The 16,264-nt window shown below is 36.5% G+C and overlaps 1 protein-coding gene across 3 annotated transcripts in view; it reads left to right on the top strand.

Annotated features, from left to right (window-relative positions):
- Positions 1-16,264, top strand: part of LOC126829395 (uncharacterized) — a 36,145-nt gene that overhangs the window by 2,078 nt on the left and 17,803 nt on the right. For all 3 annotated transcript variants that reach the window (XM_050559218.2, XM_050559217.2, XM_050559216.2), the window contains 5 exons: positions 1,463-1,611; positions 2,142-2,272; positions 5,394-5,529; positions 6,833-6,901; positions 13,622-13,749. In XM_050559218.2, coding sequence (XP_050415175.2) covers positions 1,463-1,611; positions 2,142-2,272; positions 5,394-5,529; positions 6,833-6,901; positions 13,622-13,749 — 613 coding nt within the window. The remainder of the gene's footprint in view (positions 1-1,462; positions 1,612-2,141; positions 2,273-5,393; positions 5,530-6,832; positions 6,902-13,621; positions 13,750-16,264) is intronic.

The raw sequence follows: 16,264 nt of genomic DNA, 5'->3' as shown, positions 1-16,264 counted from the left end.
TCGTTCCATGAGGTATACACATGTGCGGCAATTTGTATACTTCGGGAAATGCACCACAATTTATTGTCTGAAGTATTCAAATATTATATTATGTCGAATATTAAAAAACGGAACAATATTTTGTATTTCTACGCAAAGATAGAACATAAAATATTATCTATATTTCAAATGATACATGTATTTTAGTTTTAACTAGAAAGAATCTAAAGGTATTTGCAAGCAAATATAATGTTTGTTATAGGCCGCGATTATTAGGTGCCGAGTCGTGCCAATTGAACGCCGTATATATGTTTTAGAAGGTAACCCCAATCTCAACCCAGTGTAATAGGTGAGAACTTGCCCTTATTTTGTCTTGGGCGATCCGACGCAACCCTTTTGTCACTAGTTCTCATAATATTTACCTAATTAATGAGGATGAGTTGTTTACACCAACAAACATTTAATTACAGTATATATATATATATATATATATATATATATATTTGTTGCACACTATGATATACGTTAACGCAGAGTGCAGTGTGCCAGACCCCAAGTGTCAGTTAACACCCAGTAGGGTTCCAGAACTCCAGTGTAAGTCAACTCCCTGTAATGTACCAGATCTCCAGTTTAAGTAAAATCAAGATCACGTGTAATAAGAGAGAGAGAGAGAGAGAGAGAGAGAGGGAGAGAGATGAGGTTTAACGTCCACTGGACACAAACTAGGTCATTTCGGGACTAACATGGTTTTAATTTTATTTCAAAATTAGGGGTAGGGGTCTTTAGCAGTGGGAGGGAAACCGGAGAACCCGGAGAAAACCCACGAGGTTGGACAGGCGACCCTACTCCTTGTCACGTACAACCGGGGATTCGAAACCACGCCAGTTGACTCAATGAGAGGCCTTATGATACGGCGCGCATGTGCTAACCATTCGGCCATCCAACCCCCCTTTTGGTATTTGCGCATATCTGACTGTAGCTTCCTGGAGTATGGCCCCTGATTGAATGAAAAATTACGTTTTTAGCTTGTGGACCCGCTACAGTTCACAATTTTTATCCAATTTAAAAAAAATTTTTGTATATATTTATCACCAATACAACCGTGACAAAATGGCGGCTCCTTCTGTAAAAGTATGTCATACCAAGTTTGTGGACCCTCTAGAAGTAACAATAAATCGATATCCGATTTTGAAGAAACTTAACATATATATCTATGTCCCAAAGATATACGCATATCAGACCGTAACTTCTTGGATTATGGCCCCTGATTGTACGAAAAATCGTGTTTCTTGGTTTGTGGATTCTCTAGAGGTTACAAGTTTTCATCCAATTTTAAACACCGTTTAAATACGAGCGTATATCACTATTTCACCATAATAAAGGTGGGAATCGAAACGAACTGCCGGAAAAAATGGCCACTCTTTGTACGCAAAGTGTGTAAAAGGTTTAATCTAATCTGTTTATTTATATTTCTAATATTAAGGTGATGCTGGATCGGTTCTGTCCAAACTCAGTACCGAATACTTTGAGTGGAGAATGTCTGTGCGGCCGGAATCATCTACTTACCGTGGTTATCATAAATACAATGATATCCTGGAATCGTTCACTTTGGCTGGTTATAACGAATCGAAGGTAAGCAGGTTATAATTTGATTGGCGAATGAGATAATATTATCATCCAATCACCCGCTTCACCATGACTGTTGTTTATTTATTTGGCATCGACAAAACATTGCGTAAGCCCCAATGATTACCCTAATCCCTATCTCGCCAACAGTCACGTGCCCTAACCTTATTTACATCTCAGCGACCTTGACAAAAATTGAGCTGGCATTAACAAATAAATTTAGCCGTCTGGATATCGAATCCCGGCGTGAGCCGAGATGAATCTCGGGATTTTTCAATCCCGGTTCCCACTTGTCAGGGTAGCGCTATTTTTCTAAGTAAGATTGTCTTCCCTTGCAATTCAAAGCGATACTTGCATGGGAGTAATTCTGGCCTACAGGTAAAGTGTAGCAGCAAATTTGTGTGGTTCCGTGGTGCTCTCTGATCCCTGGCTTATCCAGCCTATTGTAAATACATAATATATGCACAAACCATAATGTGTTGTGGATGAATAATTTATATACATAAATAATAAAGACTATGTCCCTTTTTCTCTAGGTAAAGGCGGATGAATATTTTGCAAGGTTGACATCTATACCACGTGACGATTTAAGTCGTTCTGATAAGTTGAATTATGATATATTGGAGAACATGTTATCAACGTATAGAAATGGATATGAATGGCGGCTGTAAGTCAAGTCATTTATTCTCAGAAATAAAACACTAAAATGAAACAACACCTTCCATGCAAATAAAGGTTAAAAAGCCTAAATGCGCCATCAGCCAATACATGTAATCATTTAGGCGGGTATAGATAAAATTTGCATAATTAACATAATTCCAAGACGGCCACCAATGGACCAGAAAATCTCCAAAATCTCCGAAAATCGTTGATTTTAGAGGAAATAAATGTATTACCGACCCATAGGAAATCGATACTCGCGAGTTCAAAAATGCATTTTTTTACCTACGACCTCACTGTGACGTCGTAACGTCATTTTGAAGCCATTCTCGTTGTGAAGTCTGTCATCGGCGCCATATTGTTAAATTACAAAAGTTTTTCTGCTACGGAAATGAATATTATGAAAACCCGGTAAATTGTCGGCGCCATTTTACGATGTATGTGTGTCCTACATGTAGTGCACCGTTGGCTAATGGCGATGAAACTGTTTCTGTCACACAGCGGGGCGCAGATGGAATCAATAAAGTCTAGGCAGATTGAGTTGCATGTGACAGCAGCACCGCAGTCCATGTGAAACGTAAAAAGTCACTAGTGAATCCAAAGAAAACTCAACTTGTAGGGAAATAGCGACATGAAACTGTTTTCAAAATCAACTAAGGAATATCTGTACTGAAAGGCACGATGACTGGTCGGCGATAGTGAAGGGCAGGATGGGGTATGTAGGGCAGGATCTTCATGCAGCAGATGCTATATATCATCAAATTCTTAGCTTCAACTTTAGAACTGACAAGAAAATCCCAATTATATACCAATGTTATGAAAGATAAGGAGAGGTTGATACGAGCATGTGGCAGCATTAATAAAGAGTGATATAATTCAGAAGTTCTCCAACGAGACCAAGGAGTTTTGTCCCGAAACTGAATCTATGAATTCTCTTGATACGATGCTTACATATCTGCCCGAAACTTTAAAGTTATTCTTGGAGGAATTGCTAGTTGGAACAAAAGCAGAAATGAAGACAGCATGACTGGGGCAATGTTTAACACGGGCTGTTTGTAAAGGGAACCATGTGGGAAAATCTTCGATTCGATTTTGCCTATGATCCATATGGACCCAACGAATATGCGCTGCATTTACCCAACCCTTAACTTTATATCTGATGAATGTCGACGATATAAATGTATACCAGTGATAACGTTTGACCAGCCTTTGTGGGAGAAGGCTAAAACCATAATACACAACGAGTCTGGATCAAGCGAACTCAAGAAGATTGTTTTAGACCTTGCGGTTTTCATACTGCCATGAGCTTCCTTGGCAGTTTTAGAAGAGGAATACGGTGAAAATGCAGTAATTCGCATGCTGAGTAGAAAATCTTACGCGATGTCTACCCGTGGTCATTTTTGGGTAGATTCAGGGATAAACACACTCGTGATTTCTGACGAATACGATTTACCCCTGGAAGGTGCTGAAGAAAAAGCGACAATTGCCGCTGAAATTCAAAAGTTGATTGAACTGTTTGATAGAATGGTATCAAACTAAATTTCATCTGAGGAAGCTATTTATACATGTGGTGATGCAATGCAGAAGGTTCAGCAAAGAATCGATAATCGTAAAGCCATCCTAAAAGAACACCCAATGGGAGAATTATGGGCTCAATACATGACGATGGTCGATATGCGTAATCTTATCACAGGTGAGAAAGCCGAGTCATCAGTGAATTGTCATAAAGCGTCTATGGTAATGATGCGTATGAGCACTCGTTTCGGAAAAAGAATGAAGTCATCACTATGAGAACTGCTAAAAAGGTACATATAGACGGCGAATCTGTTAACATAGATCCTCAATTACTATTCCAGTGCCTATAGTAACAATCGGACAAAATCGCATTTACTAAGGACACCACACACTGCCGTCGCACCAAAGGCAGTATAAGATCCACAGAGGTTATTGGACTTGGCCCTGAAAAACAGCTCAAAGCTAAGAAAGAGGATTTTTTTTTGTGTGAAACGAAGGAAACAAGTCTAATTTCATTGACCTACTAGCTGGAGTGATGAGGGAGCATAATATTAAAGTAAAGAAAGCTCGAGCAGATGCTGAAGTTTTAATAGTTACAACTGCCGTATAAATTTTGGCGCGCTCTGGGCCAACACAGGTCCTGGCAGAAGATACCGATGTTTTAATACTGATGTGTCATCACGCTGGTAATCTCGAGTCTGGAATTCTATTTATGAAATCCGGTTATAGATCCAAAAGGGCTCCTTTGGATATAGGTAGCATCATAAACAAGCTTGGGACAGAAATATGTCAAATCCTTCCCTTTATTCATCCCATTGGCGGGTGCGACACCACTTCCAGATTATATGGTATCGGGAAAGGTACAAAACTGAAAAAGCTCTCTTATCGTCACAGTTTCGTCAACTTGGTCACGTATTTACGAAGAGTTCTGCTACAGCATCTGAGATTGCTGCTGCAGTCCACGTATCTCCAAGTCTGGACTAACGTTGCCTCAGTACTAAATCCAGAACATTGGGGTTGGCAACTTTCGAAAGAAAAATACGTTGCGAAGACCATGGATAGCCCACTTGCGCTTGAATCACTACTGAAAATCATACGCTGTAGCTGCAAAGGGGATTGTAAATCCAAGCGATGTAGCTGCCTTAAGCATGGTTTGGCTTGTGCTGCTTGATGCCTTTGAGGACGTGGACGATAGGTTCAATATTTGAAGTTTTGGTCTCATTAGCTGGTTCTGGAAACATTAGATGTGTTCTATTTCATTGATATTTCTATATTCTGGTAATAAATATTAAGATGCTAATTTTATTGATTTTTATTAGACGGCTACAGACCAACTATGACAGATAGTTTTAGTGTGGGGAACATGTGTTCTTTTGTACAGATTGTACAGCGGTTTGTAGTTTCCAGCAGTTTTCCAAGCGCAGTTACAATTAAATTTTATAATGACCTCACAATTAGAACGACGTACTGACTTTACGACGCCACCCTAAGGTCGTGGGTAAAAAATGACTGCATTTTTAAATAGTAACCTGGACGATTAAAACTGAATATAGGTAAGAAGCCATCTTGAGCTCAATGTTCGATAGAAATAAAATTTCGTTCATTCATTACAGTTATAACAATATTAACCCACTGAATTTAATGGAAGGGCCACAGACGAATCCATCAAGCTTTACTAATTTCTTTCCTTTCCATACTGTTGGTGATTATGAGAATTACTTGGCACGACTCACAAGACTACCAGATCAGGTATTACTTCCATTTATTGTTCTTTTGATAGAGTAGTTCACGGCTCAATAATTTGTCCTTATAAAAACTGATCCGCTAATCTGCCTGTCTGCACCATCGAGGAGATTTTCTGGAGTGAGCAAAGCTAATCTCGCGCACGAGGAGTCGGGAGATCGCAGCAAATATACGTCACAAATAGCTTTTAAACAAACAAGTATTGGTATATAAAGCCGACTAAATATACACCCATTACGCGCTTCGTCTTTCGTGGGTGGTTATTTTACAGCGAACGTGAACAAAAATTTCGATTGCACGAGGTGATTTAATTTTTGATTTGGGCGATTTTGGTATATAGCTAGTTGTAATAGCTCCGTTTCTTTTCTAACTTTCAAACTCATGATCGCGGCAAGATAAACTCATTACAACACTTTGAGATTTACTTTTATTTACTGGTTACAACCTTTGTTTACGTGCCGCTCTCGTGACTTTAGGAAATAAATATTTGCTGGCTCTAAATACGCAGAACTATTTGAGACCGGAAAATAACCGAAACAAAATTTTTATTTGTAGTCTTTTCCAGACACTTTTCGGTAACTTGGTGTAAATTACTTTTAGAGTATCTTATTTAATTATTTTGTTGAATACTTTCCTCGAACATTATTCAGCAATGTGTTCTTTTTTCATAACAAACATCATACGGAACAATATATTTATTTATCTGGGGGACAAAAAATAAAGTTAGTGTTAAATTTAAATTATTAGATTTATAGAGGTCGTTATCTATCTCTCTCCGTATTACATGCCATTATATTTTCCTCTACTTTATCCGACAAATTGTTCATTTTTCATAACAAACATCATACTGCACAATATATTTATTTATCTATGGGTTTAACATTGCAGTCTTAAATTATTAGATTTATAGATCTCTCTCTCTCTCTCTCTCTCTCTCTCGTTCTCTCTCTCTCTCAACAGACCGATGCCTGTGGGGGTACAGAGATGGAACCACTATATTGTAAAAAACTAAGCATTCGCGCATGCGTACAGATGTTGGAAATGGTCTCATACAGTGTATTCCGTTACTTTGCGGCAAGGAAATAAACGGTGTTTGCCGACTGTGATGAAGAAATCTTCGTGCCAGGGACGAGAGAGAGATAGAGTGAGAGAGAGAGAGAGAGAGAGAGAGAGAGAGATGCGTACAGATGTTGGAAATTCAATCGTCTCATACAGTGTATTCCGTTACTTCGCGGCAAGAAAATAAACGCGAGACAGAGAGAGAGAGGGGGAGAGAGATATTAACCATGTTTTTCTTTCATTTATTAAGATTGATGAAAGAATCTCGTTGTTTAGAGAAGCTGTTCGACTTGGAACAGCTTACAACAATGTATCTGTGGTAAGCATAAAATATTAAATTTCATTATTCAATTTCATGTTATTTAATGTTTTTTTTTATATTATTTAATTAATTTTAGTGATATGTATGGTGACTGATAGTGGCCATGTAAAATCTCGCCCTTTTCATAACGCGACAACACATTATTGACGCAATACATGAATCACCTATTCCAAAAAAAGGGCGTGTCACTGTTGCATTGTGGGAGATCGGTGAGCAAACTACTCGTAGGCCGCCATTAGCTTGCATTGGATTTATCTGACCAAATTTCGAAAAACGCCGATTTTACGTTAATTTTAGTGATGGGGGATATTTCATATGATTTGATAGAGACACAGATAGTTGATGCACGTAATGAATTTCTCAGAAAGCACATTTTGAAGTATACAGATCGCAAAAAGGTAAAATTAAAACGTCAAAACAAACAGCTGTCAAAACTTAACCATACAACAAGAGTAATAATAGTAATTAATTTTAAAATATATAAATGAATAATACTGAACGTAATAAACATGTTTTTTATTAAGCATTCTTAATGTACCCTGTGCTATTTATTTCTATGCAACACTGTACACTCACAGTTTGAGTATTGACCTGCTAAAAGTTTGACAGCTGTTTGTTTTTGAGTTTTCATTTTACCTTTTTGCGATCTGTACACTTTAGAATGTGCTTTCTGAGGTATTCTTTACGTGCATCAACCATCTGTGTCTCTATCACATCATATGAAATATCCCCCATCACTAAAATTAACGTAAATTCAGCGTTTTTCGAAATTTGGTCAGAGAAATCCAATGCAAGCTAATGGTGGCCTACGAGTAGTTTGCTCACCGATCTCCCACAATGCAACAGTGACACGCCCTTTTTTGGAATGGGTGATTCATGTATCACACGACACTTTACTCGGCCGTATCATCGTGTTAATGTTTTCGTGACGTCGAGATGTCGACTTGTCGGCTTAGCCTCTGTCTACAAGACACAAAAATACAGCTGTACTCATTGCATCATATAAGTAGTATATTAGATAAATATAAATAAGACTCGTTGAAAAGAGATAACAGGAAAACGTTGATTAATTATTTATTTTCTCAAAATAATGAAACATTCTGTGTTCAAACGTGAATTATATTTGGTATTATATTCAAAAAATCTAGAATTACAATAGCAGGACTAGAGTGAGTTAGCTATTTTAATTACTTGAATAAGAATTGGAGGGTCTAGAGCACAAGTGATCTAACAACCAACTAAAATGGTTGGTAGTTAGATCACTTGTGCTCTAGACCCTCCAATTGTTGTGTTAGGTATCGAATAAGTAAGCATATATTGCCTCGTGTACGACACCCGCCAATACTTATAGATGACTGGTGCAGAAAACGATTGGCAGCTGTTATTAACCTTATCGCATATTCATCCGTTTGGCATCACTAAAGGGATCGAGGCCTTGATGATTGAAAATATACCCAATATTGCCTTCAACTATGAACACACTCAGAAAGTCCCATACTTCCCCTCCTCTCTTATTTTGTTTTACTAATAATTTCGGAATCAATAAAATGGTATCAATGATGTTTGATACGACTGGAAAATAATATGTCTAAAATGATTAAACAACATAGGGTACTTGAAAACAAGGGAAGCATGCGCTATAATCTTAATCTACAAGACCTTTTCTATGGGCGTACTCGATTGAAAGTTCCGGAATTGAATTCTCTCAATCCCAAAAATAGTGACATTCGAGTGAAAATGGGTCGACTGGATATATAAATATCTCATCCAACCTTGCAGCCGAAACCCGTTCGCCGTGTTTAATTACGTCACAATTCTATTCACACCACCTCCGTCGTCGGGACTGACAGAACTGTGACAGGACTGAATTCCGCGTCACTCGATTGCACTTCTGTCAATTCGGGACGTTCCGGACTGTGAATCGAGCAACCCCAACAACTATTCGCTAAAACACTCAGCACATGTGAAAACATGTAATTTCAAAATTAAAAGAGTTTTAGAAAATATATTTTTATAGGTTTGTTTTATTTTTACGTTTTATCTGTCAACACTGTACCCACAGGCCGCGAATCTAGATGGAATTTGTTCAAATTTGGCACAATCATTACTTTCAAAGAAAGGATGACACTCTCGGATGTAAATGCATGATCGAACCATTACTGTCATATTGAAACGTGTTTTTCTAAAATCTTTTTTCTTCGGTCGACTGCATTCCTTGATGTCAAGTTAAATGGTGATCCAGTAGAAGGAACATATTGAGTAAATGTACGTTATCATTGATAGGGATTCAAAATGTAATATTTCTCATTACTACCCTATGTTGTTTAATCAATTTTAGACAAACATCATTGATACCATGCCAATCGTTTTCTGCACCTCATAAAAAAACACCTCCTGCAACTATTGGGGTGGCGTGCTACACCAATGCGGTGATTTTAAAGATTGTGGCTCGATTTGAGACTTTCTATAATTGCTTTCCCACCCTGTAATAAAACAAATGTGAAATCTTCTGAAATCCCTTCTAAACCATCGCTCCATTCATCTATAAGTATTGGCGAGTGTTGTACACTAGGCAATATATGCTTACTTGTTCGATACATCCGTCACCACTTCTTATTCAAGTAATAAACATAGCTAACTCACTCTTGTTCTGCTATTGTAATTCTAGATTTTTTAAATATAATACCAAATATAATTCACGTATGGACGCAGAATGTTTCATTATTTTGAGAAAACAAATAATTAATCAACGTTTTCCTATTATCTCTTTTCAACGAGTCTTATTTATATTTATTTAATATACTACTTTTATGATGCAATGGGTTAAGGTGGTGTAGTGTTTAACACCAGTTAGATCAGTGTAGCACTGGTGTAACACTGTGCTAACTCAATCTCAGACCCCCTTTGTATTTGAAATCAATTCGAGTTAAGGTCTGTGGTGTTGAGGTTGTGTTAAACAAGGATATATTTACACAACATGAACACCAGTGTCGTATCTGTGTTACCGTAACCCAAACACTAACAAAAAACGAGGCTCTGCCGAGTTTTTTTTTTACTTTATCAACGAGTGTTGATATTTTTTGATATCAAAAAAGACGAGTAGGAGATTTTATTTATCACCCAATCCCTTCTTACATGCACAAATAGATAATATAATTCTTTGCTGTAGATTTCACTTTTACTGAACATTACGGCGTAGTGATACATCATTTTTTGACAGCAATTCAACCATTGCAAAGTCCTTTATATTGGCCCAGTGTTTCCATCAAGGTCAATTGAATAACAATAGTTCATTTTTGAAAAAAAAGTTACTTTTAAGAAGAAATGAACTGTTCTTTGAAAATAAAAAAAAGTAGTTCCATTTCAACTGACCAATCAAATTCATGTAAAGCGATATCTCCTAAGGAGATATCGCAGTAGATTATGAAATATATCACACAAGCGATATCTACTGTGGAATGTATTATTGGGTGATAAAGTCAATTATTTCAACACTGGTGTGAAACAACAGACGACAAGAAGGGAATTCCTTTAAGACTTATAGATTTAATTTTAAGGCTTAAAATGATTTTTTTACCCATATATGGCCAAAACCTAAGACAAAGAAATGTTGATCGCAAGCCTGCTGATTTACGAGAAATTTCAGACAGGAAATTACGACTTAATAATGATCAAATGAGACTACAAAAATTCAACATAGATCCTAGTTACTTAATTTCATGGAAGCGGTTAGTTTTCCTCAATTGCCTTTCTTTTGCTGTTTTTTTTATACGCCCACATTTTTATGTGGACGTATTATGCTGTCGCCCCTGGACGTCCATCCGTCCACAATTTGTTTGTGGACACAATTTTTATCCGATTAACACGAAACTTGGAATATAGGTCTATCTCCCAAAGCTCTCGGTTCCTTTCGATATTGGCATATATCGGACCATGACTTCCTGGATTATGGCTCCTGAGTGTACGGAAAATCACATTTTTAGCTTGTGGACTCTCTAGAGATCACAATTTTTATCCATTTTAAAAAAAAACGTATCAATTGATCACCGTTACACCCTCATGACGGTTTAGTTCCAATTTCGTGAAAATCGGACCAATACTGTCGAACAAAATGGCCGCCCCGCGTATGCAAATAATGTAAAAGATATGGCATATCAAGGTTGTGGACCTTTTAGAGGCCACAATGTTTATCCGATTTTGATGAAACTTTAAATATTTGTTTATAACACAAAGATATTGGTTCCTGTTGATAATCGGGCATATCCGAACATAACTTCCTAGATTATGGCCATTGATTGTTCGTAAAATCACACTTTTAGCTTGTGGACCCACTAAAATGGCCACTGTTTGTACGCATATTGTGTAAATGTATGTAATACGAAGGCTGTGGACACTCTAGATGTCACAATGTTTATCCGATTTTGATGAAACTTAAAATATATGTTTATGTCCTAACGTTCTCAGTCCCTGTCGATATTTGTACGTTTCAGACCATAACTTTCTGGATTATGACCCCTGATTGAACGAAAGGTGGCTTTTGTTTTTAGTTTGTTCTCTATCCATCTCGTGCAAAAGGTGGGCGTATCTTGCCTGGCAACCGCTGTATTTTTTTTAGTTGGCCAGCTCATGCAAATACCAGAAGACAAAAACACAATGGGTCAATTCAAGTTCCGGGTTACGCTTGTGTTAAGGTTGTGTTGTAGTTGTGTATAACTGGTGTTCTTTTTAGTGCCTTAACCTGAGCCCATCGATTTAGCACTAGTGTTTACACCAGTGTCTAAACTAGTTTAATACCAGTGGTGGAAAATAAAAAAAAAACACCTATAACACTACTGTTATCTTTAAATGTTACACTGTGTTTTTGAGCTGGTCAACTAAAAAAACAGAGGTTACCAGGCAAGATACGCCCACATTTTGGACGAATGAATAGAGAACACGCTAAAAACAATGCTCATGTGGCACCATTATATTGTAGTATTGGGTTGTATGTGGTGATATTGGAGTGGTATTGGAGTGGAATTGGGTGGTATTGGGTAGTATTGGGTAAATCGTCCCGTCGTAAAAATTGTGTCTTCTAGAGGGTCCACAACCTTCATATTATATTACATATTTTTACACAATTTGCATACAAAGAGCGGCCAATTTGTCGGGCAGTTTAGTTGTGATTTTCCCGAAATTAGAATTCAACCTTCATTATGTTGGAATGGTGATACATTTAAACGTTTTTTTCAAATCGGATAAAAAAAATGTGACCTCTAGAGAATCCACAAGCTACAAAAATACTATTTTTCATACAATCAGAGGTCATACTCCAGGAAGTTACGGTCTGATATGCGGAAATAGCGAACGGTACCGAGATCTTTGGGACATAAACATTTATTTTAAGTTTCGTCAAAACCTGATAACAACTGTGACTTCTAGAGGACTATAACCTTGATGTGGTATACTTTTACACTATTTGCGTACAAGGAGCCGCCATTTTGTCAGACAATTTTGGTACGATTTTCACGAAAATGGAACTCAACCGTCATGAGGGTGTAACGGTGATAATTTTATATGTGGGCGTATAAAAAACAGCAAAAGAAAGGTAAATGAGGAAAACTAATCGCTTCCATGAAATTGAGTAACTAGGATCTATGTTGAATTTTTGTAGTCTCATTTGATCATTATTCAGTAGAAATTTCCTATCTGAAATTTCTCGTAAATCAGCAGGTTTGAGATCAACATTTTGGCCATATATTATATATGGTTAAAAAAATCATTTTAAGCCTTAAAACTAAATCTAAAAGTCTTAAAAGGAATTCTCTTCTTGCCGTCTGTACGGTCTGTTGTTTCACACCAGTGTTATAATAAATGACTTGAACTAAGATTTCTTTTAACCCCTAGGGGTTAGTGTTAGAGTTATCTTTGAAAAGATAATAACTTTTATCAAGTTATTATTATCTAACAGGTTTTTATGTAATTAGAAAATATATTGCACACAGATCCTTGTCTTTATATTTTTTTCATGTAAATTTGTTTCTTAAATCTGGAAATTGATATTGAAAATATAGACAAATTGAGGGGCTCAGGTATAACTTAGTGTTTAGGGTAACACACACTGGTGTTCATATTGTGTAAATATTATATATCCTTGTTTAAAACAACCTCAACACCACAGACCTTAACTCGGACTGATTTCAAATGCAGAGGGGATCTAAGGTTGAGTTAGCACAGTGTTACACCAGTGCTACACTGATCTAACTGGTGTTAGACACTACACCACCTTAACCTAAGACTTGAATTGACCCAATGTAACATTTAAAGATAACCCTAGTGTTATAGGTGTTTTTTTTTTTCATTTCCCCCCAGTGTTAACACTGGTATTAACCTAGTTTAGAAACTGGTGTAAACACTAGTGCTAAATCGAGTGGCTCAGGTTAAGGCACTAAAAAGAACATCAGTTATACACCACAACAACACAACCTTAACACAAGTGTAACCCGGAACTTGAATTGACCCAATGAGTACAGCTGTATTTTTGTGACTTGTAAACAGAGACTAAGCCGACAAGTCAACATCTCGACGTTACGACAAAAATAACACGATGATACGACTGAGTAAAGTGTCGTGTGATTGCGTCAATAATGTCGTGATGTCGACAGTGCGAGATTTAACATGGCCACCATCAACCACCATAGATATGTGATGATGTTTGATGTTCTTTTTATTTTCTAGAATTTAGTAATAGATCAAATAGAAAACGTGCAGAATGAATGTCCACAGTCGCATTATCCGGCCAATTGTGCATTTTTATTGCCATTTACACACGATTTAGACCAAATACATACAACTAATGCAACGAGGTAATACATTGTATTTTTTAGAGATATTGTATTACAATAACCACTGGTGAAAACCTCAACGCCACTGGCAAATGATCTCTTTAAATTAGATTTGGGATAAGAGTAAGTCGGATATTGCTGTCCTGACCAAACTGTCCTTTAATTCATGTAGCAAGTTCCTTAATACACCTACCAGTAGTAATGTTATACGTAAAATCATTGTCAAAACGTAATAACCCGTATATTCTGAATTTCCATACGCTTCTTTCCTATATAATCCAGCATCTGACTGGTTCTGTAAGAAAGTTTGAGTAGGGAGAATGTTTTTGAAGAAATGTTTAGTGGGTGCCGAAGTAAGTATTTTGAATTTGGGTGGACACTCACCACGTGGTAGGTTATTCCACAATTACGTAATCAAATATGGCCGCCGACATTATATCAATTTTATCCTATCCGCTCTAGTTTTCCGTCAATTTCTATGAAATAAAGGCCAGAATGAAGCTGTTTATTTGAACTTATTTGAAGAACATATTTTTGGTAATTTTTTTATTTATTTTCAAGAAAGCACATACCACATTTTTAAGCGAAAACGTGGAAAAATTTCAAAAATATAAGAAAATTAGCAGAATACATTAATAACACTCAAAAGAGAAGTTTTGTCTTTTTATATAAAGAACTATCTGTGCATACTAATTTATGATGTCAAGCATAGTTAAGGCAAGATGTGATGTCACAATACATAGTTACTACAAGATGTGATGTCACAATACATAGTTACCACAAGATGTAGTATCTTCTGACTGTGAAGAAATACACCTAGCGGAATCTCTCACACGAATTCAAAATGAAATTAGCAAATATATACCTAGCGTCCCTAAAACCTATATATATATATTTATATGTATCACGATAATAATTGTTAACTTTATAATAGAAGCATTTTAAGACGTTATTACCGTAAACATACTAAAATATCGCAAACTGGGCACGCAGAAAAGGGTACGTTCACTTTGCATCAAACAATATTCATACCAGCTTTGATGGCAAAATGGTTTTTTTTATTTCTCAGAATAAAGGTATGAATAAACTACTACACTGCAAAATTTCATAAGGCTCCCATGTGGTATTGTATTTAGGACGCATATTTCACACAAAATATTATTTTATATCCAAGTGGACCTTCCATATAAACATCTATCTGCATATAAGTTTGTGAAAATATGCATTTAAACAACATTTAGATATTATCTACCACCTGTTGCACTTTCCCCTCAAATTAACAATAAATTGTTTATAGGAATTTTCTATTAAACGGAAACCTTGTTGTCGCTGTAAAATACTCGAACCAAGTGTTAATTTATATGATAATTTAAAGCATACATTATTTAACACCATATCTTTCTGCATGAAATGACAATAAATTGTTTTTTGAATAAAACGGAAACATACTTTTCTTTCGTTATTGTAGCTGTAAAATAATATACGAATTATTATTTTATATAGCGTATTTCTACTGATGATTAAAGTAATCAGGTAACGCAGAAATTTGCAACACGTTTTAACATCCCATCTTTCCCCTCCCTTTTTAGGGAATGGACTGAACAAGAGTATGGTAGTTTCAGGGCTCCCAAAACTAGTCAATAGTTAGTGTTCTTGCGTAATTTGGTGTCCCCTTTTAATAGTGAATTTATGTCGTTTTAAATGAATTGCTAAAATTGCCGAAAGTTAGATGTGCAGAAGCTAGAAACACCAAGATATACTCTATAAAGCACAATTTACAGTCAGTTTTTCTAAAGAAATTTTTCGCCTATTCGAAGAGAACACCACAGGACCCCCACCCCCAGGGGTATCATAAGGACCGACATTAACTACAGGTTCATCATTTCTGCTTGTTTTTGTCTAGCTTCCAGTGTGGTTGTGGCAATCACAAGAATTTGTGAAATGAATAACAGAGATAAATGAACCTGTGGTTACTATCGGTCTAGATGACACCACGGTCGGACCGGGAGCCCAAGGTCCATGGGGTCCGATGGGATTCTCTTCACAGGCGCAAAATTTCTTTTGAAAAACTGAATGAAAATGATGCTTTCTATGATATATGGTGATGTTTTCAGCCTATGCACAAATTCTATGTCTGACAATCTTATCGGAAATTATTTATTGAACCCAGTATTGAACTCAGTTAATCTGACAACTCTGCACCCTTAAAACCCTTAGCCTATAGGCTATAAGACATATCTAAAGGAAGTAAAAAAATTAATGACGATTAATTAAAACTCCGACGTTTGGGATTTCATTGCTGCCATCATGGATTATTTTTGAGATCAGAATTGAACCCAGCGACACCGAAAACCATATAAATGACATATCCAATAGGAAAAAAGTTATCTTTAAATTCAGAGACATCGAAAACTTATAGCTAAAAGTCATCTTACGAAATAGCTATCATGAAAATACATTTCTTGAGGGGGTTTCTTTTGGCCCAATTCGTTATTTCAGCACATTTCGCCTCTTATCACCATTTGTGTTTGAAGAA

This window comes from Patella vulgata, chromosome 8, assembly GCF_932274485.2.
Source record: "Patella vulgata chromosome 8, xgPatVulg1.2, whole genome shotgun sequence".
Taxonomy (NCBI): Eukaryota; Metazoa; Mollusca; class Gastropoda; family Patellidae; genus Patella; species Patella vulgata.
This window is presented reverse-complemented; position numbering and strand designations above follow the sequence as displayed.